The sequence below is a fragment of the Zerene cesonia genome, chromosome 28, assembly GCF_012273895.1.
Source record: "Zerene cesonia ecotype Mississippi chromosome 28, Zerene_cesonia_1.1, whole genome shotgun sequence".
In the NCBI taxonomy this organism is placed as follows: domain Eukaryota; kingdom Metazoa; phylum Arthropoda; class Insecta; order Lepidoptera; family Pieridae; genus Zerene; species Zerene cesonia.
The window spans coordinates 5,150,413-5,173,503 of NC_052129.1; the positions used below are offsets into that span (position 1 = coordinate 5,150,413).

At 36.1% G+C, this 23,091-nt stretch overlaps 1 protein-coding gene across 2 annotated transcripts in view; it reads right to left on the reverse strand.

Annotated features, from left to right (window-relative positions):
- LOC119837551 (atrophin-1) overlaps positions 1-23,091 on the reverse strand; it is a 61,637-nt gene that overhangs the window by 22,023 nt on the left and 16,523 nt on the right. For both annotated transcript variants that reach the window (XM_038363163.1, XM_038363164.1), the window contains exon 2: positions 7,660-8,265. In XM_038363163.1, coding sequence (XP_038219091.1) covers positions 7,660-8,265 — 606 coding nt within the window. The remainder of the gene's footprint in view (positions 1-7,659; positions 8,266-23,091) is intronic.

The window sequence follows — 23,091 nt, forward strand, 5'->3', positions numbered from 1 at the left end:
TTAATTTTAATTTTAATTTAACTGTAAATGTGGTGGTGATAAATAAACATTTCTTTCTTTCTTTCTTTCTTTCAAATGGAAAAACTTTTAAAGTCAGTTAGTTAACAGACGTCCATTAGGCCACTATTAAAACAGTAGCTACGCCTCGTTTGACTTAATTTATTCTTGTTTATGTGTATTGCAAATTTAGGCACTCTTACGTCACAAGAGATTTTTTCTGTCAAGTGACTATTGAACTGTCTATGTAAGAGATTTTTACAAATTTGCAAGTCTAGAAACTATTGTATTGTCTATGTAAGATAAACAAACAGCTTTGGCATTAAGATAACACGTTGCTAAGATTTAAATATGAACCTTGAAGTTTTATCAAAGTGACAACCTCCAATCTGGGTCAGCAATTCATTGAAGAAGATAAATGTAGACAGACAAGCAATTGATTTTCTTTCGGTTAGGGAAAAAGCCTCAGCTTTTTCCACCACGTGTATTTCTGGTAAACGCCATCATAAGATGATCTTTTAATATTACTTACAAAAACATATTGCAATTTATAAAACTCTGAAATTTAATTCAAATTATAAAAAGTTGAATGAAACGCTCTTGAACAGGCATTGTTTACAAGAACTCTTGATAGAATAAATCTCACTCGCAATTGAATAATCTCAACCATAGGCAATCAAAGCAAAGGATTAAACGGATATCAAGAAAATCATCCTCAATTACAGAATTTGGCTTCGTACTTATTTTTGGCGGCAAGACACCGAATTTCGTGGCAAAAAATTTGAATATTATTTACAGACCAACGGGCATAGAGGTCTTGTATTATAATGAGGTTTTTTTTTTGAAACAGGTTTCTCGCTCGGGGTTTTTTTTTTCGTATTTTATTCAGCACCGTACACATTACACTTTTACCGGAGCCGCAAGCCAAAGCCGAACTTCGTAACGCCGGTCAAAATTTATGATGTTAATTAAAATTAATTATCCGTTTCTATGATGTGATGCTTGACGACTGTAATTTTATATGTTTGATCTCGTCTCGACGCACGTGCGCGATGTAATCGTGTTTCCTAGTTTCATAAAGACGAAAATGGCACTTGTCATGTGGAAACGCAGAGGGTAAAGGTTTCAACTCGCACGAAGCCGCTGGTTTCTTGTTTACCTCGGCTTCACGTTTCGCTTTAGGTTGTAGTTAGCGTTAGTTCGCGTATGTACCTACGTTGTTAATTCGTTATACGCTTCACATGTACAATTATATGTAAATATTAGTTGAACTGTGTTAATCAATCTCGTCTATGTATAAAGAGCGTTAATACCGGGACCAGACGGCATTGTGCGAAACGTCTGGGAATATTTGTTGTATAATTTTTGTGTAGTTACTTAGAATACAATTAAAAACGCTTCGGCTACTCACACAATGCCCAATAACCTGATGAGAAAAACTTGACTCGAATTTTCGTTCTTTGTGGATATGTTTACACACTTATTTCAGCTCTAACCGTACAATAAATTCCAAACAATATCGATCCGCTTTGCGTGTAAGTACAGGCTCAGGCTCGGTCAAAAGCCCAAGCGGCCGCCTTTAAAAACGTTCCCAAATCCCTTTTGGCAACACTATCTCGCTCCGCAACCTCTCGGCGAGGGTTTCGATGCGGGCAGCCGATTGTCACAATACACATACGCGTACATAGCGGTAACAATGAACACATAGATGGTAATATAAAACGGCCGAGTCATAAACGACTTTGTAGCCAGCCCACCGGGCTTCGAAGCCTACAAATTCAATGAAGTCCTTAAACCGCTGCGCTACCGCACAATAAAAAAGCGCGCTTACGTGACAAGAGACATCGAGGCGGGCTGGTTCCGTATAGCAAAATATTATTACATAATTCAATTATTGCGAGGTTTTTTATGTATTATACAAATACGGTGTGTATTTTGTATATATCCTATTTGAGTGGTCCCCTACACATATCGCGGTAATGCTAATACGTATAATATAAATTTTTTATCGAAATGAAGATCTATCGTATCTTTATATATTGTATGATACTACCATAACGTTTTATAAAGTTTGTAGATTATCCTATAGACCTGCCTATATTTTTGAATACCTACACGCATAATAATTGAAGCGATATTTCACGTACAGAAAACATCAGTTTCCATACACCCCATTTGCCTCCACACCGCCTCTGTTGCACAGAGACGAAACGCCTACAAATCCGGTACTCCATCGACTCTCGGCTGCGGAACCCCGAAAGTTAGACTCGATCTCAGTCACCAAGTCGTTGCTGCCCGCTGACGTGTAAACTGGGACGTGAACTATATTCACGGTATATGGCGCGTAATGACTTATTCGTTGTACGTTGCGTCTCACCGTAACGTTCGCGCGATAATGAGTTGTGTCATTTAGATACGTTTTAAAAGTATGACTCCGACAATGCCGGGGGGTGTGTGTATCGCACCCGGGTAGTTGAAAGACAACCAGTGATCAGTAGGACCAAGGCCAAGGATAATAGCAACTTGGCTCTCATGAAATACAATTCACTCAAGAATTAAAGGGTCGATATATAGAATGTGGAAAGCATCGAATGACGATAATGTCGCGGTAATGTTGATAGAAGGACGAAAACGCTATGTATAATTTCAAATGTAATTTATCTCGAAGCATGAATACATTTGCGAGACTGTGTAGTTGGATTTTTCAATTTATTATAATCGACATGTATAGTCAATACTAATAATACAAATCTGAAGAGTTTGTTTGTTCGAACGCGCAAATCGCAGGAAGCACTAGATCGATTTCAAAAATTATATCACCATTGGATATGTACTTGACCAGCGGGCGAAGCCGGGGCGGACCGCTAGTTTCATAATACACTAAACAAATTCAACTATTCAACATCATAATGGAAAGCGTATTGTCCCACAACTTTCAATCCTCAAAATGTATTTTATATATTTATATATTTATCTATTATATATTTTATATATTGTACATTATAGCGTGGCGTTTCTCGAATCAAAAGAAAATACAACGCGGAAAGTAAACCAAATGTGGCATAGTGAATCGATTTTCGCAGGCCCCTAACACCATTGACAGCGGCAGCGTCGCCCCGCGAGCGAGATAGGTTTGTGGCTACACACAAACAGACATTCAACCTGAATTTTTGTCGTATCGGACAATTAATCAGCGTGCTTTTGTTGTCGAAACGGCAGTTATTCCGAAATGACCATCAGATTAATAGATAAGCGTGATTTAATTATAGTTCCAAACAACTATTCGCTGGTTTAGATAAAAAAGAAAAAAAAAACACTTGCAGCACGGTCGCAGCACATAAAAATAATCACGTCCTCACCGACGGAGCAAGAAATACTACAAAAGGTCCATAAAATGCATCTTTAATCTTTTAAATATCTTTATTATATTTAACAATCATCGCTGACCACCGGTTGATTGACATGTAGCGTTGTGTATAAAAATTTTATCGGCATAGCGACGCTGACGATAATTAAATTGCGTTTAAACTTTTAATTGACACCTTTTTATACTAAATTACTTGTTTTATGGCACCATACATCTCTTTAACGCGCATTCATTAGTTGTAATAGTCAAGTGGTGATGTTTTTTCGTTATCTGCTTGTTGTGTCTTAATGTACGTCGGTTTGAAATATTTTATTTATAAGGGATATAGTAACGTATCATAATTGTGAGTGATCACCGCCGCCGCTCGTTGGCATTGTTATCACTATTGAGATCGCAAATTTTTATAACCTTTTATCAAACTACTGAGTACACGATGTCTTTTTTAATTTTGTTCATATTCATCTAGTTTTTGTCCTTTATCACAATTATAGAACTTGTAGGATACGTTGAATAGTAATAAAACAGTATATCAGAATATAGATTAAGATTTCGATAACCATCACAGTTTTATCAACTTGCAGACATAAGCGATTTTATGCAACCTTAACCTATGCGCCTCGAGACTATATCTTATCTTGATTTTTCTTGCAAAATAAGCTACGCTCTATGCATAATTGTCCATTACTATAATCTCAAAAACGCTATCGTTTTTAATATAATAGCATCCTGAATTCGACCTACCAGTGCTTTGACATTGGGTACCAAAGAAATTCAGTTGGAACAAAAAATGTATCGTGACGGACACTTTGTGTTTTAGGTTCACATGATTCATTCACGTTTGACGCGCTAAGCTAAGCTCCGTTCAAACGAAAAATTAATTACCCTTTATTTGACTTTAACCTTTAAGCCCTTCCATACTGTGAACACGGGCGTTGGCTAACTTTTAGATGAGTGGTTATGACACATAGCCAATGCGTTCTTATTGGAGCTAAAGGTGGACACTAAAATACTAACAAAACTATAAAAACAAATGTTGATTAGGTTTCTTCTAAGTTTAGCTAAAAATTATTAAACAGACGATGTTAGTTACTACAGTCGAAATAAATAATTTTATGGATGTCTTTTTTTCATATTATATATAAACAAGTTATCCATACAATCGATATTACAAGCTTTGGTTTGCGCACTATTCAGTCAGCCATTTTGTCTGCTCCGACCAATGTGCGCCCGTCAAGCTCCGTTTCCAAATTCAAAACGAGTCTTGTCCGGAGTTCCATATTCAAAAATTTTCGCCTGTCTTATTGTGTATATGTGTGTGTAAATAATATAGGTGTATAGTTATTGCAACAATCGCCTCTGGGAACGTCTCCACACAGGCCGGTGGGTATGTTGCGACGATAGCGCGTCGCGTGCGCGTGGGACGCGGCCGGTGACCCCATACGGATTTAGCGTCGCGACCCATATCAATGGTATCGTACCCCTTGCCGACGTCCCATATTATTGTTAACGTATCGCACTGAGTTTAAGGAAACTATTCATTTGCTTCGCTGCAAAATGTTAAGTGGATACTCAATATTTTAATGAATACAATTTATTTTATAACTTATCAAACATTATATGTTTACAGACAAACATACTTCGCAGACTTTTTTGTATGCAGAAAAGGATGTACTTTGTAAAGTATGTGTATTAGGATTCTCTAAATTCTTCACATGAGACGAACCTAATAAAGCTAAAGACAATAAGACTGACTCATTAGAACCGTATCAAATAGAAACAAACTGCATCAGCTTAACCGTAGAACCGTAGGCATTTAATACAAGCTAGATCTGATTTATGAGACTAAATTATGCAAGCCGCGAAAGGTAAACTCCCGCGTCACGAGGTTCGCAAGCAGTTCTCAAATACCGCAGCTCCTTGGCTTGTCTCTCACTAGCGAGGGAATTTCAATACAACTTGCATCTATACAACTAGTCAGATCCGAGTATAAAAGGTCGCAGTAGTCATGCTGTGCCACTAACTAGGCCGTCGCGGTCAACATCCTGCGATAGATTTACTTCAAGGAGAATATATTGAGGTTTTTTTATGAGGCGGGAAGGCGAAACTGGCAGGCACATCCGCAGCGAACGTGGATGGATGTATTGGCAATTTCAAATGGAATTTGGTTAGTGAATGGATGGAGGAAGTATGATACTCAAAGAGTTAGTTACAGCGAAATGATTAATAAGCTCTGTCCCTAATTGGGTCACGCTTGTAGCGGGAAAGTTTTAGTAGAAAATGTGCGTCATAGTGGTACCATAATGACTGTATATTATTGTTATTTATGGCGAGGAGGTCAGTGGTAAATTTTAATGGTATCTGTAGCACAGTTATTTTAGAAAGGTGATGAATTATTGAAATTATCTATATAAAAAGATAAAACTAAATTTAGCCACTCTTTAGGTACATATCGATATTTCATGATTATGTTTTAAAAATTACAAAAGGATAAAACGTAAATATTATAAATAAATAAAACTGAAAAACCTCAATGAAAGAGTCAACTTAATTTTCACTTGCGCATACAGTGTATGTCTTAGGAATTTATTCAATCCTGGTAATCCTAATCAGGATAATTAAGTAACTCATGAAAGTCTTGTATTGTCACCGATCCGTAAGAGTACCGAGTTTTGAATTCAATCAAAAATTCAAAAGAGTGTACAACAAATAATATCCAACTTCAGTTTATGTTAAAAAAAATTCTCATTAATTCACTAACGACAACCTTCCCCGTCCTAATAACTCCTGAATCTACATGAAGTCGCTTACTCATATCTCAGCGACACTGGTTGCCCAGTTAGTATCGTGCCTCGTATGCGAAATTCTCATAAAAACGCTCGCATTCCGTGCCACTCGCAATGGAAGGCACGAACATAACACAAGCAACAAAGCGCCTCCAACAGTTGTCCGTCCGATAAAGAGACAAAAGTTTGCGCTTTTAGCGATCCGAAATAACGAGTTCTAGCTAAAAACGTTTTTAAGTAGATTTTTAAGCGCACTTTTCTCATTTTCGCCAAGAACGCCACGGGGCTTGGATGCCGTCGTTGTAGTGAGAGCGTACAATAATTCGTAATATAATTTCATTTTTCTATAATAATTTGAGCTACTCACACGAATATTGGCCTATAAATCTATAGAACAATAATTAATAAAACTAAAGAATATCAACTGATAAAGATAAAAGTGGGAAGTGGTTTATTTTTCGGACTATGTTTGTATTTCAAAAACCTGAGTTATAATTCATTAAAAGTAACATGAATTTGACAAGTACTTAAGTCTTAAAAATATACCAACATTTTAAAGCTGAAGGATTTGTTTGTTTGAACGCGCTAATCTCTAGAACTAATGCTATGAATTGAAAAATTATTATTGCTATAAATGCATCATTACTAATTTTATACATACATGATAAACCAAAATTAATTCGAAAACCCAAATCATCATTAGCAGCTGTAAAAACTACAAATGTATTTAACATATTTATGGAGGGAAACACTCAAAACTGTATTGTTTTTAAGAAACAATTTCAAGTTTTCGGAAGCTCAAGTCTTCGAGCCGGATACAAAACAAAAGAATTATCTTATTAGCACGTAGCCTACTAGTTGCTGAACTAATAATAAATAATTATACGAGTTTACATAATTTCTCGGAGCTAAATTAGTTTTATGCTACAAGGCAAGGTCTTCCTTGGCAGTACTTCTAGGAACTGTTCTAAAGCCAGCTAGAATCGCGGCACATTGCCGGCGCTGTGGTAACCCCTTTAACTAGGCTAATATAGCATGTACCTATAATGGATTCAGCGTATTAGGGCCAGGGATCGAGTCTGTTACGCTCTTTTGAACTTTAAGCTAATAGCACATAAACGAATTACATTAATTACATGGCGCTACCCGATGACGGGTGAAATGGGTCAGTTTGAATGGGGTTGCACGTAATTTATTATATTCACAAACAGGTGTTATATCTATAACAGGGATATAATTGTTACATCAATCAATTGTAGTAAAGAAACTCGATTTCAGCCCTTTCTATTTCATCGTCTTTGCGTTAAGCTCGGCTAGACGTACGATCTCATTTTTATTAAAAAAGAAAAATTGAACACCTGTGTAGATAGAAGTATAAAAATAATTTGGACGTGGTCTTGAGAATAAATAGCAAAACAGCTCGATTTAGATTTTTCTATGGTGTTTCATATGAATTTCTTCTCATTCAACGCTTGTAGGTACATTATGATAAAAATAAGTATCACAACTTACCCATTTTCATCTTTAATTTTCTTCTTTCTACCCCGTTTCTTCGGCTGGTTGAGCATCATCTGTTGCGGGTGCATCTGCATATGCGGGTGCTGGTGTTGGTGGTGGTCGTGGTGCTGCATATGCGGCGGCATGTGGTGCTGTTGGCCGAGCATCGCACACATCGCGTCCTCCTCCACGAACGAGTAGGGGTCCTCACATTCCTGCTTGATTCCATTGTATAAGTCTTCGGTACGTTTCGCGCTCGCGAACTGGTGCTGCATTTGGTGTTGCTGATGGTGCTGGCTCATGTCGTAGGGGGCGTCCGGTTCGCGTTTGAAGCCGTAAGCGTCTTGAGGGTACTTTGGGAAGGGGAAATGCTGGTACGGTTCTTGTTCGTGGGCGTGCGAAGGCGGCGGCGCCGGTGCTGGCTCGAAGTGCCGGTAAGGTGAGGGGAACGGTCGTTGCAGAAGCGGCTCGAAGGGGGGCTCGGGCGGAGGTGAGCGTGGTGCAGGCGGGGCGGGGGATCCTTCTGCGCTGGAGGGCTTCCGCCGCGCCTCGCCGCTGTTGCTCGTCTCGTACCCATCGTCCTGACTTTCCGCCGCTTTCGGCTTCTCCTCACCTTCCTCCCTGGAAAAATATTAAATGGATAAGCTTGGTGATAAAAGGTTCAATAGTTGTCTGTATACATTATTTTTTGGATTTTTAATACTTGGCGAATTTGCTTAATTTAGAAGTAAAGTTAAATTAGAGAGAGCTAAACTAGCTTTCATAGGAGCTTTAAATAAAAAGAAAGAGATTTAAGAAAATATTTTTACTGAAACAATTTTCGTTTAAAACTTCTGCTACATTATAAAAACAAAGTGTTCAGCTTTTATCAGCCTTGATACAGAGAGCCAGAAATCCGTTCACCATTTCCTAGTATGATTCCATTTCACATACAAATGGCCTAAGGTTCTTTGGAATCGTTAAAAATTTACGAACGTGTCTGCGTCACGTCCCTTACATGTAACAATTATGTACGTAACGCTGCAATGAAAAAAAAAACATATACACACGGTACGATCATTAAACCCATGTGAAGTTGCGAATTTATCAACATAGCCGCTGGCAGGCGTGAAACTCGGCTGGCAAGGTGCATATCACTCCCCTATTAATTAACGTGGAGAGCATTCACGAAATAAACGCCCGTATTTACTATCTGTTAGTGATATTTTTTTGCAGTGACGTCAGTATGCAGGTGCGAATTATCGGCCTGCGATGTCTTTGGACGCGGTCACAGCGAGGCGTTTGTTTGTTCCACGGTTTAATGTATCGTGTGTTACGCTCATTGCGCTCGTAAAATGTTTTTATATGATCTCTTTGATATTATGCAAAAACGTTGCAGACGTGATCGGGTGTTGGTATCGAGGTTTGGCGGAAAAACCTCAACGTATCTGTTAATTATATATGAGTCGAATTAATTCTTTGTACAGATTACTGAGTTAATGTGTGTGACCGTCATTGCATCGACACAAGTACCTATACCACAACAAAAGCTAAAATAATTGTCAGTTAGTATTATCAAATTGACTTCCTTTAGTTAAAGATATCCTTAGCAAAACAATCAATCGATAGAGAAAACACAAGTGGGTGTCAGAGCAAGCACTCCTTGTTTGAGAAACGGCCAATAATTTTGAAGGAACATTCACTGATAGGTAGCTGTTTATGTTCGAAGTGATATAAAAAAATGGTTTCCCACAAAAAAAATTGCAGTGCACCGCGGGACAAGCTGGGTGCATAAGCTAGTTAAAATATAGTTAATAAACTTGAATGCGAACGAACCAACGAACTGGCATTCAAAGTTAGACAAAAGTTAGTTCCACACAAGTGCCCGGCAGTGAGAACTTCGCCGAGCAAACTTTTCAATACTTGTAACAACTATAAAAGTTACTTTTAATGTCGACGACAAGTATTCTAAGGCAACACGAAAACTAAACAGTCTAAAGTTATGTTTTTCCAAGGAACAAACAAAATGTGCAGCATCGCAAATTTGTGTTTTTTTTTTCGTATAGACAACAAACAATATAATAAAATGATGAAAGAACAGTTCATTTCCAGTTTGTTTTGCGATGACATTTACCAGAGAAAGTGAATTTCATAAAAAGCATCTTGCTATATATAGTCTATGGTGCATCTGTCTTAATTAACACACCTATCTTCCAATTTTCCACACAGCGAAAGTCATCAATAAATTCTCGAGACTCCGATGTGGGCGAACTACTTCTATTTAATTGTTCAATTTTATGTTTCCAGCATTTCTAACTTCTAAGAAGAGAAGGGGCTTACACGGAATAACAGAATACGACCATAACGGATCTTTTTACAGTATACGTACAAAATCTTACACGCTTTAAACCACAGGTAGAAGCAGAAAGTGCTGTTATCCCGGCTTATTATAAACCTATTCAGATACTTTACGGGTTTTGGCTTTTTGACATAATTCAGATAAATATAAGACAAATTTCAAATCTAAAAAATAAAGCAATACAATAACGGACATGCATAATACACTATATACTTAATTTTCAGATCTATTACCTATATCTAGTACATACATAATACATCTTTTTTTATTACGTCTTCGTAAATCATAAGGCCTAAGCGTCCGGAAGCAATAAATTAAAGCGCCAATTCTGTCCAACTACCCTTTACCGTGACAAAAACAAATAAAGCACAACGCGAATTTACGACAATCGTAGACTGTCCGTATAGTAACGTTTTGACGTCACACTCGCACCTCAAGCCTTATATAAGCTGGCCTTTTTTCAAGACTGCACGCCTACTTTCAATGCGTTAATACGTAATCTTTAAATACGACGAGATCTTGTAGTGTTAAGTAGCTAAAAGTATTCTAAGTTTACACCTTCACGTAGCATGCATAAAACCTACTTGCATTGAAAATGTATACCGCAACTCTGTACAGAAAAAAAAGTTCGAATTTAAATTTCGAAGTGGCTAATTCGTTTCAGTTCCGCATACAAAATGAAGCCATTCAAATTAAATCTGTTTAGTACACCTACTCCATTAAGAATTAATTACAGTATTGGGGTTTTAATAATCAATTAGCAGAAATGGCTTACAGTTGCATACGTTACGTTTCTGTTGTCCTTGACAGCTATTCACGTGATGAAACAGAGCAAGTTTTTAAGAACTATAACGTCACACTTTTACATTGTAACTTGTATATTCCTTTTGTGTTGCAAACAATTTTCATATATAACAATAAATTTGGACATATACGGTACGTATCGAACAGATTAACATTCCAGCTTGTACCGCCCTAGGGGGTGGAAACGGGCATCTGGTGAGCGGGACACGGTAGATTGCGTAACGTTCCAGCAGTTTCCCATAAAGCAGCACGACGGAATACAGTCGGGTTTTAGTACGCTAAGAATCCGTCATAATGTATGGCTCTTTTCCCGTGGCCTGTTCGTTTATGCAAGACATTGCCACTTGAAAAACAAATACATTAAAAATTGAACACGTTTTTCATATTCATACATGATTAATATAGCATAATTAAAAATATTAGTATCTGCACTCAACATGCCCTCTTCATCATATCTCATTGCATTTATCTCGTCAGGTGTCCGGTCTCCGCTTGTTGGGCGCCAATAAAAATACGCTCTCAGTACAACACCGCAGATGCGCCACGCCACACCAGTGCCCTTGGATTTTTCGGCATAAATATTGAAGATATTTACGCAGGTGATTAGTCACCTGTCTTACACAAACAGGTTGGCTTAGCCTCGGCGCAGCTAAGTCGGCCGACCTCAAACAAAAGGCCTAGACCAGACAATGCGGATCGTTCGCGCCATTCGAGAGACATTTACGTTGACATTACGCCACACGTAAAAAGTAAAGTACTATACGTTTCTCTTTCAGTATTGCTAACGATATTATAGACCAAGTCTTTTGCATAAAACAATAATTGCCTAATATATGTCCGTTGATGAAAGTACGTCAATCCTTTACTAATCCCTTTCCGATTTAAAGTCGGTGATCCATTTGTAGAGGCGTAAGGTCTGCAATCGACCTTACTCCTCGAAATGTCCATGGGCGGTGGTAGCGCTTACCATCTACCATCGACCAGGCGACCACCAGCTCCATAAAGAATGGCTACATAAAGCTTTTTAAGCATTAATATATTATCTTACAAAAAATTATGAAAACGAAGACTTTAAACCACTTATTATCAGTCAATAAAATCATCTTTAAAAAAAGCATAAAAACAATGAATGCAGCTGAACGATAAAACTGTATTTGTTTACACAAGAATATAAATAACGTAAATACCATTACGCGAATAGCAAAGTATGAACTTTAATGGTGCCGATATAATAAATTGCCTGCAACTTGTCATAGTCTCTGATATACAAGTTATATTTTAAACCAGTTTAAGAGCGCTTTAAGATATTCCTGTACGTAATCAAATAATTAAATTATGTCATGAATAAAATGCACGACTGCGAGACGGTGCTTCGTCTTACAAAAAACAAAATACGGTCTCAAAGTCAGGGAATGCAAAATTTGCCAGAAATATTCCTTTAATCACGGGTGAATTAGAAAAAAAAATTCGAAATCTCATCCCTCAAGGATTTATATGAGGGGTCGTGGTGAAGGTATGACAGAGAAGTGGATTAGCTGTCGTCAAACATGAAAACATTACGATAAATATATCGTTGGACATGTAATAAAATAAGACAGGCTATCATGCGACACTCGATGCGACCACCCATTGCCAGTTGATTGATTTAAACTATTTCTCGTACAGTCGCGACGTAAATCGCTCAAGAAGTAAGATACCTAGTTACATAGACACCCATTCATTATCAATTACCACTGAACGATCACACCCGTGGCAACTGGCAGAGCGAAAACGTTCCAGGAAGCCGTCAAACTCTCCACGAACTTGCCTCGTTAGGCGCTCAACAAACTTTCTGACAAATCTAAATTTTATTTCGCAACACAACGATCGAGGCGCAAGGTCTCGATGCGAACCTGATAACAAGGCCGCGCTGCGTTTTTATAAACTAATAACAGCCAAGATACGTACGTACACATTGTCGAAAAATTTTTATAAATCATAATCATAAAACGCGCCATAAACTTTAGCGCAAAAAAACTCGCCACGCCGCCGAGATCATTTATTATGAGAGTCGATTTATTTTACAGCTTAATACGATCGTCGCGTTTATTACACGATAAACAAAATGTTATGTGCGCGTAAGTTTTGAATTTCCTTCGATTTGGTGTACTGTTTCGCTGTTTTTATAGTGACCGATATTGCGTATGCACAAAACGTATGATACATATCGGAATAAATTTAAGTGTATTATATATTTCGATTGCTATGATACAAAACCCAACAGTCTCTATGAAGTATTGTTAAAATATCACCTCATATATTTCACAATAAAAACAAGATATTTTATCACGTAGCTGTATCTAATACGAAATTAAGATAATCAAACGGTCAGTATTTACCTGCCTACTATTTAAGTCATAAGGCATTAAACCTAAATTAAAAAATATTTATATTAAAACGTTTTACATAAAATGAACAACTCTATATTTAACATCGTCTCGCTTCGTGCAATCGTCTTGTCTGTTGCAAACAGAAACAGTACATTTGTAGAGAGCAAAAAAAAAACCACATTATAATATAGCGTAACGGGCGTATAATTAAATTTTTCACTAGCCCGACTATAAATAGGCACGACGAAACGTCTAATTAGCGTCATATTCAATTCAATTGCAAAGATTAATCTTTTATATTTAACACGTATCACACTAAAGAAAATTCATTCATAACCACCGCAGGCATGCCATCAATACAAACTATAAAATAAATAAACCATCTTTAAATCCAACAAAAACTATAAACACTTAAATATGACCATAAACAAAAAAGTAGTGTACCACATAAAACCACACAAACAATCAATAAAAGAACAGTTGCCGCAATCTAAATCCAACACAACATCAGCGCTGAGTTATTAAAACTCCAATAGGCAATCAATTAAACTGGATTCATCCCGATAAAAAAAAAACAATACGGGAACAGAATTCGAAATGAGCGAATCAGCTGATCGAGATCCCGTATTATGCCACGGCAATAAACATAAATGCCACATGAATTGAGTTTCATTCATAAGTTCACTTGAATTATTACCGCGCGCTACTATGGACTCGTTGTAGTAAACAAATGCGACGGTTTATTGGTGCGCCTGATACGGCCGATCGTTGCGACTAAATATTATGTATTATGGTGCATATTTTAATGTTTAATTTATGTTCACGTGCGAGTGCGACGGTTGTTTGCTTTGATTAGAATTAAAGGTCGTCTGTGCGAATTTGTTGCAATAGCGATTTAGGGAAACTCAATTTGTATCTGGGTCGTATTAGACAAAATAATATCATTCTATTAGTTCAGTTCTATCTATTTTATCAACCGATTTCAAAGGAGGAGGTTTTTTTCAATTCGACTGTATTTTCTTGTGTTTGTTACCACACAACATTTTACTGGGGAACCGATTTTAATGATTCTTTTTTTTTATTGGAAAGGTGGGGGTGGGTGCTTCACGTCTGGTCTTTTTTAAATTAGTACTAGTTCTGATAAATTATCAAGGAGAAGGCGATTTGAACAATTGTTAAGAAAAACAATTAAAACTATCGGATACGTATTAAATGGAACATTCATATGTATAAAACGAAGCCCATATTCACCAAGTTTCAAGAAAGTGTGAAAGTGTGTGGCAAGTGGCAAGAAAATCACGTATACTCCTATACAACAAACTTAAGAGTTCTACTGCTGAATTATAATATTAATTATAACTTAATAAACGAAAAATATTTCTAGCTTAATTTGGAAAGGGTAAACGTAACAAAACGCCAAACAAATTGGGACAAGTGACTCATCTAATGGTTACAAAAAACTGTGAGATTGTCCCAAGTTCTCACTAAGTTGGGGATGAAAAAAAGGCTAAAAAACTTGGAATTAAACCACTCAAATACAATACCATCACATCCACTTTTTGTACAGAGATCCGTACAACCCTTTGGTCCTGCCCGGCATAATTTAAGGGAGGCCGTCGATTTTTCGTCGAAAATTCTGATGAATAACTTATTAATTGTGCATTGCATATAGTGAAAAACACTAAATAATAACATCTACATTACCATTTTGCGCAAGGGGATGTAGTTCTTTCGAGTAACATTGAGTAATAGCCTAGACCTGGCTAAAATATACAATACTAAAATTAGAGGAACATCCATAGCAGAATGTAATTGTGTGCATATTTTACGCATATTTGCATGCTTAATACTGAACGAAACGCGAAGAACAATTATACAAATTGACATCTCTTTGTGCTATGTTTCTAGCTAATATAATGAGTATTATTGATTTTTTAAGACAATTTTAATAGACTTCTCCAATAACGGCATTTTTCTTATGTCTTTTTAAGTCGGGTCCTTTATTTTGCTATTATTTAATGGCTAGATATAATTCAAATATATTTTTGACCATTCGATGCGATCAGTCTTAACATCCGACGTCTATTACACACTTTTCGAAGCAAAAAAATTGTGAGAGTAAACAGGAAACCCAACAGGTTCTAATTTGGGACCTAGAGCCTGAGATATTTTTATCTTATTGCACAACATGGCAATAAAATATGAAATTAAGTATGTAATTAATTTTTTTGTAAATTAGCAACAATTATTATTTAATCGGAGTTCCAAATATGAAATGAACAAAAAAAATTTAAAAAGCAGTTCTCGATTGCGAAGTAAAAGTTATGGGTCACAAAATAAATATGGCCACACGTTCAGTTTTGAATATGAGTTTGTTATTTTTTATGGATTTTTTTTCTTATCTATTCTTCAATACTTACACTTTAAATAGGAAAGATGTTTGTTATGTCTTGACACAAAAACTGCTTAACTGATTTCAAAGATTATGACCATGAGAAAGCTGGAACTTCACTGAGTGTCATAGGCTATATATGTACCATGGGCGAATCTGGGACGAACAGCTAGTATGTTATATACGATACCAACTGCAAAACTGACAAATTGTGAGTTATTTCCACATGTGACTAATACTAGAAATGTAACTCAGTAATGGCTAAAGCCACCCAGAAGATCTGTGTCTACAGGGGGAACAAATATGGGCTGAAAATTAAATTATGTTCTCGATAAACTGTACACATTCGGATTCAGTATATAAGAAACAGATCAAACCAAGTATCACATCTTAAGGATTTTAATCCTTCGTTAATTGAACGAAATTCACATAGGAAACATCTGTCATATGATAACATTCAATGGGACAAGCAGTTTGGTCATTTTAATATCCAACTAATTTAAATTCTATTTTTGGATTATTGCAAAATTCCATTTCACGCGTCCGACATGCTTTTTGTGTTGAAATCTAGATCGTTAGGATGTGAAAGTCCGTTAAAAGTGCCAAATTTATACATAATTGATACTATTAAATTGCATGTACAAGATTCAATTAAGTTTTTATTTATTTTTGGATGGTATTTATTATTCACATTTCCTACCTAATTTAGGTTTTCTAGATTTGTTTATTATTAGTTATAATATTTTTTTAATAAACATTATTTATTGCCTGCTTTACTGACCTCAACTGTTAACTGTGTTCGCAAAACGTTAATACATATTATTTTATTTCATTGCGGAACCCTAAACAAACTTTAAATTCAACGTGCAATGCTTTGTAACATTTGACACGTGACCCCATGACCATTTATCTCTTTATTTTAGACGAGGACACTTTCGCATACGCTCTATACCTACGTAACTGTCCTCTACGTTTATTTAAGCTGTTAAATTTATCATGAGAAATACACAGTTCACAAAAAGCCAATATAAATATAATCTTGAACTAAATCGTAGCTGAAATAGGTCAAAAAGGATAAGGTAATATAGGTATCTATCGAATCCACCCTCAACATCACGACAGAGCCATCCACTGAGCAATCGCATAATACTGAGAAATTAGGTTATGTCAAAAGGCAAATCAGCAATCACGGCGCTCGGTGTGGGGCGCGGGCGACCCCACATTTTGAAGCTGGCAACCCAGTCAGCATTCATTAACTTTGTCAAGAGTCTATCTACGAATTGGATAACCGAAATAAACAAAATTTTAATATATACACGCTTTGTTTGCCTAGACTCGATGTTTCGCTCGAATAAAGACGAATGTATGTTTAGTTGTGGATAGGAAACGGGAGAATTCGCACGATGTTATACTGTATTGGATATTGAAGGAGACGAAACCACAAGGCTGACTGACGATCTAAAGTAGTCGGTTTTCTTAATGAATTCATTGAAAACTGGTTTTTCTGAAGAACGAGCAATTAGTGCGAGTATTAGAACTGAGAAAACACAGATTGATTATTCGCTAGTGACTGATAAAAAATACGCCAGGCTTAGCCTCAGCTTAGACCAGATTGCTGAATACCTAGAAGCTTGATAAATATTATCCGATTCAAGAAGTGAGGATTTTTTTTATAATATTAAATATTATACTGTGATTTTTCTTGCGACTTACTGATAAATGTGTTACGAAAAAATAAATTACAAAAAAAAAGCGTAATTAGATTACTGCCTACAATGCCTAGCAATTACTAAAAATATATACCTAGAGCTCTAGTATTTCTCATATATGAAGGATAGCACTGAGTACCTTGAAGAGCAACATCGAATACAAACTTCCTTTTCGTACGAACCGACCTTTGTATTTCGTTTGACCTCAAGCCGTTATAGCACCTAAACGGACAGACGTAAAAAGTAGCAATTAAACAGCAAAAAATCAGCATGTTGCGTTTAAAGCGTCGTTCGGATCAATTCGTCTAACATCGCATGTCAATAATGCCACGTTACGCCAATGCTTGACATTAATTAATGGGCACATGTGAATCTAAGATAACTCATTTGTTGTTTTTTTGTTTTATAAATGTTAACATTATATATATTATATATAAGTAATCATTAAAACACCGATTAGTAACAATCAACAAGCATTATTATCATAAAAACAGAATACCCGACAGCTACCTTTTTAGGTTATAGTATTACTAGTGTGAAGTGAGATGTTATTTATTGTGAGATGAAGATTAGTGAGATGTTATATATTTCGTATTCAAAAGATGTGTATTCGTAATCACCTTAAAAAAAATTTTTGCCACCACACTCGTATTTTAAGAACAGCTTTTTTATAACATTTAACGCTAAAATCATAAATTTTGCTTTTTTATTGTGTTTACTTGCTCAGTATGACTTTCACGACAAATATATTGACACCAATCACACAAAAATACGACATGCCGTTTATGCTCTAGGGCGTACCAAATAAATATGTATATACAAATCGAAAACCCTCCTTCAGTCGCAGTCGAGTAAACTCATTTACTCTTACAAATTTATCCTAGTGACAGATTACTGATAACGAGATAGAAAATAATCTAGGATAAATATAGAATAATAGAACCTAACGAATACAATTCAAATCAAATGAAAAAACGCAGCAAATATTAAAAAACATACGCCACGTTGCCGTTTCGCGCTATCCCACCCGCCGCCGAAAAGTTTTCCACGTCATTCTAGAAACTGGGACGTCTCAAACGGTTTAATTTCTATTTCCAGTCGGTAGGTACATAATGGAGGAGCTATGCGACTGCAGTGCGAGTGAAAGTACCTAGCTAGTGCCTAGCGCAGACGTAAGTTCGCTCATCAAGCCGGGATCTAAGGTCTCTGTTGCGTAATAGGAAACGCGGACAAGTTAACTCGCCGAGCAACTTGTTGAAAGAGTATCAAAACTCATTCCCTCATTCCTCCGTGGACCGCGGAGTTTGTGAAGTTTTTGCCGAGTTGAATCTCGGAGCGACGAATACAATATTTGTGTGGGATATGAGAAATTGCTTATGGGCTAAATAATTACGGTACATTGGTTATGCGTATTCGTTGGAAGTGGGTAAAATGAAATCCTGCTAATAGGTTCGATGATGGTTTTTTGCATGTCATATTAGCGATAGTATAGAGAGAAAATAATGCGATTTTGTTAGTTAAGTGTAGGTTTGTTTAGCAAATAAGACGCATCTGTTCAATCAACTGTCGGGTACTCGCGATTTTCTGTACTTAAATATACCTAACCAAAAAGTAAGAAGTTTAAAAAACTATTATAAACGTTTTGTCAATGAATATACCAAATGAAAAACCTATTGGGAGGGTGTGTTATTAATATTTGACGTTTCGAGGATACTTGATAATTATCTTTTATTTTACGTAATAAAGCAGGTACATGGTTATGACATTTTATGTGTCTATATTCTATTTCATGTTTGGAAAATAAATCATTTCCGATTGGATTATAATTTACAGTTAATATAATTATAAATTATTGAAACATTTAACACAAAATATTAAAAAAAGTAGTGATAAGTAGCGAATGAGTATGCAAATATCCATTCAAATTATAATAATTTTAAAATGTTGTTGCCATAATCTACATATAGTATTGCTTAATAATTGTCTCGCATATTAAAACATCGACTCGACCGAAAATAATCAACCACCGTTTAGTATTTGCGCCGCAACATTTTATTTTAACTACAATTATGCTACACTGGCATTAATGCTATGATATTAGGTGCTGCGTAAAGGACACAATCGTGCGCAAGGAGAGTCCGTGATCCTCAGTAAGAGGTCGTCTTAGACTCGAGCAAACGAGTTTAAAGTTAACGACCGTTTATGATTATTATGAAGGTTTCTCGATAATTAAACTATTCTTTGTCGCACTTCGAACGGACTAAATATCATGTTTCGAATGTGTTCGCACGCGAAGCGAATCCTGAGGACAGGCACGTTTCCAAGACAATAAAATCAATAGGCGCACTCGGCAACCGGTGGAAAGCGGTTATTTCTTGATTTATTACAGGTTTAAACGAATACATGTGAAAACTTTTAATTGGCCTTATTCTCTCTTTTCATTTTACTACAACTGTACTTATAGCTGTAAGTTTTCTTTTTATTAAATAAATAAAAATAAATGAAAAATTAAAGGCTCATTTGTATATATGACTATCTAATATATACATATCGAGAACGGGAATTACTCAATTATACAACATTGCGTAGGTACTGAGGAAAAATAGGGAAATATTTTGATGAAAGGCTTAGAAGCTGTTTCACTAAAGTTTCCCGATTATAGGAATTATTGAACAGATTTACCGACGATTTCTACAAACTCTTGTCGTATTTATAATTAGGTTAGTGTCGAGTAGTTGTAGTAGAGTTACAAAACGGTAGGAACTAAAACTAAAACAATAATAAAAAAAAAAACATTGCGTTTATGACGTACGTGAAGGGTTGATGATACCAGTACTTTTTATGCGCGATAATTGTTATACATAAAACATTCCATTTCATATGTGTTCACAATTAGTTTGGTGCATTGCAAAACTACTATTAATTAGTAACTATTACACTATGACTGGGACTTCAACTCAAGTTAAATTTGCAGCGAAAGGCGACATCGCAGATGTTGCATTCACGACACAGCGTCGGTTCTACGCTGCTATAAACTATCAGAGAATAAGTTATCTAAAGTATAATACCTAGGCAATCGATAGGAATTGTTCGTTCGCTAAGTTAATTATAAAAAAACGATAAAATTGTACGCCGTGAATCATAAAACTGAATGTCTTCCAATCGTTAATCTCCGTTCAATAATCAATTAATCAGTGTATAAAATGTCTGACGCGGTTTGGTTTTCTTATAATTTAAAAAAACACAATTATAATAATAACTAGATTGTACGATTCTCTGATATTCCATTGAAAAGTTGCATCGAGGGTTGTGTTTATCACAGTTCCCAATTTTATTTAAGGCTTTAGCTAAGGCCCTGAAAAAGTCAAATTTCAATGGAATTTTATTCCAAAATTGAACCAGACATTATGCGAACGACAGATTCGATGCTTACGCTGCCCTCGAGGTGAATTTCATTGTTTCATTCTCTTATGGACAAAATATATTAACCTTATTTCAATTTACTGTACTTCACAAACGATTTTCTCAATTATTGATTACCTTAAAAACATGTTTCTAGCGTTAACTTACATGTTAATCCGACCAAGGGACGCGTTTCAAAAAAAACACAATTCAATTCGTTCAATATTAAAGTGATTTGCATTCACGACAACAGGGATTCGAATAGGTATTTCTAAGCAAGTTTTTAATTAATATGTTTATAATAATAATTTTAATACTACAACTACGCTAGATAACTTTTGAAACCTTAACCTTTAACTTAATATTTCTGTATTTTTTAAATCGTAGGCATCAAATACATTCTCGACTAACTATTTATTCATTGTAATACTTGTTTGTTTAGTAGCAAAATCTATTCCAATTTTGACATTAGATCATTAAATCCAATAGTTTCCTATCTAGTTTACCAAATCTCGAAAGAAGCAAGCTATGTCTCCAAATGAGTCACTGTTGCATCAGAAATGTTAATGTAACAATGTGAACCGTAAGATCATAAGCCTCAAACTCCTTTAGTGGTTTCCGTGATTTCCTACCAAAATCATATGACTATTTTTAGTGATAGATAGAGCAGACCAAACTACATCGATATATTTAGATTATATGATGCTCGTACACGTGTAACGGCTACGCTATAAGCGATAAACTCACCATCGAATCGTGTTATCTGTGTTGTTCCATTATCTCACGTATTCAAGCTAGACTCTCGGCTTGATACAAGCCGCTTGCATCAAAAATGAATTAGCACCGTTCCATTACAGATTCAATCAGATGCAGATCCACAGAAATCGGGCGAAACGAAAGTACGATTACTTTCGTTTCGCCCGATTTCTGTGACTTTTGGCAACGCTAACCGAGGAGTTGCGAAACTTGTTGCGTAACCACAACGACAGGCTTGCGCCGCCAAAACCCGAGACTTCAAGATTTGATAATTAGCATACTGATTATGAGCAATTAGCCTATTTTTTTCAATGTCTACATCACGGCCGAACGAGAATGAAGCGCTATTTCACGTTGGATTTCATTTTAATAACTTCGTAGTTCACTTACTAGCTTCTCGCCCCGGTTCCGTCTCGGTATTCTAGGTAAACTATCCTATCTTTCAAGCGGAATAAAAGTGCACAGTGTGCTAATTTTTGTTTAAATCGGTTAGTATGTAGGTACCTACTTTAGGAGTCAGTCAAAGCGGAACAACAACGTGACACGTAATTTAAATATATTAAATAGAGAATTGCTGCTAAGCCTCTGTCAGATGTGTCTTCAATCAGAGGATGAAACTCATTTATACAAATCATATTAAGTCAATTAAAAATGCAATATAATTATATAGTCAAGAACATTTAACGATCATTAAAGCAATTTGAGGGTGCTAAATAAACACTATTGAGAGGTTAGGCATTTAAATTTAAATATTTAAAGGCGCAAAAAAAACGTGTTTACTTACTTTTCTCGTTTTAAATACGGCATCGAGCGCAAATATAAGCTGATTTCAGACGCAAAAACTATCGGAAATGACTCATCATATGCAGATAATCGTGTCTCGTATCATGTTATATGTACCCACCGCATCGCGTACGGGATTACATCAGCTCTTGCTATATTCTAAGACTACCAATTTATCTATAATCGGGACATAATATACATAACGAGTAGGTAACGCCGTTGAAGCAACATAAAGCCGCGTAACCACTTGTAACCAGTCGCCAAGTTTTGATTCATACGCATACGACGATTATACATACGAACAAAACATTCGTACAAGAGTATCGTCGCGAATCATCAATTCACACATTCGAAATTCGTACAGTGAGTTCGTGTTCGCAATTCGCGCCCTTTGATCACCTACGTACGAAAAACCGGTCTGTCTCAAGGCAAATAGCGAGTGCAGAGTGTTTACACGCGCGTGTTCGTTAGTCGATTGTGTTAATGCACCACCATCAGGAACTACTGGTTCGAATTGGAAAAATATTTTTCTTCGAATTGTCCGTTTATTGAAATAGGCCATCATGTAGGACGTGTGTGAAGCCGCGGGGCAGAACTAGTAGAAAATAAATGGAAATTATCTTCGCTTTGGTACCTACATTAAATATAGGTAGCCATATTCAAATAGATACGCAAGCTTTTAATGACCCAAAAAAAAAAAAATAAGTAGCATCCGGTGCAGAAAAACCAAAACACTTTCGCGCGCAATCCCTTACAGACGTTGTGGTAATTACTCCTAATTAAAACCAACCAAAACCTAAATCGCTGTAGGTAGGTACCATCACAAAAAAATCTAATTAGCAATTGCGGAGATTATTACGAAAAATGCGATAAAAGAAACGATAGGTAAGGGTC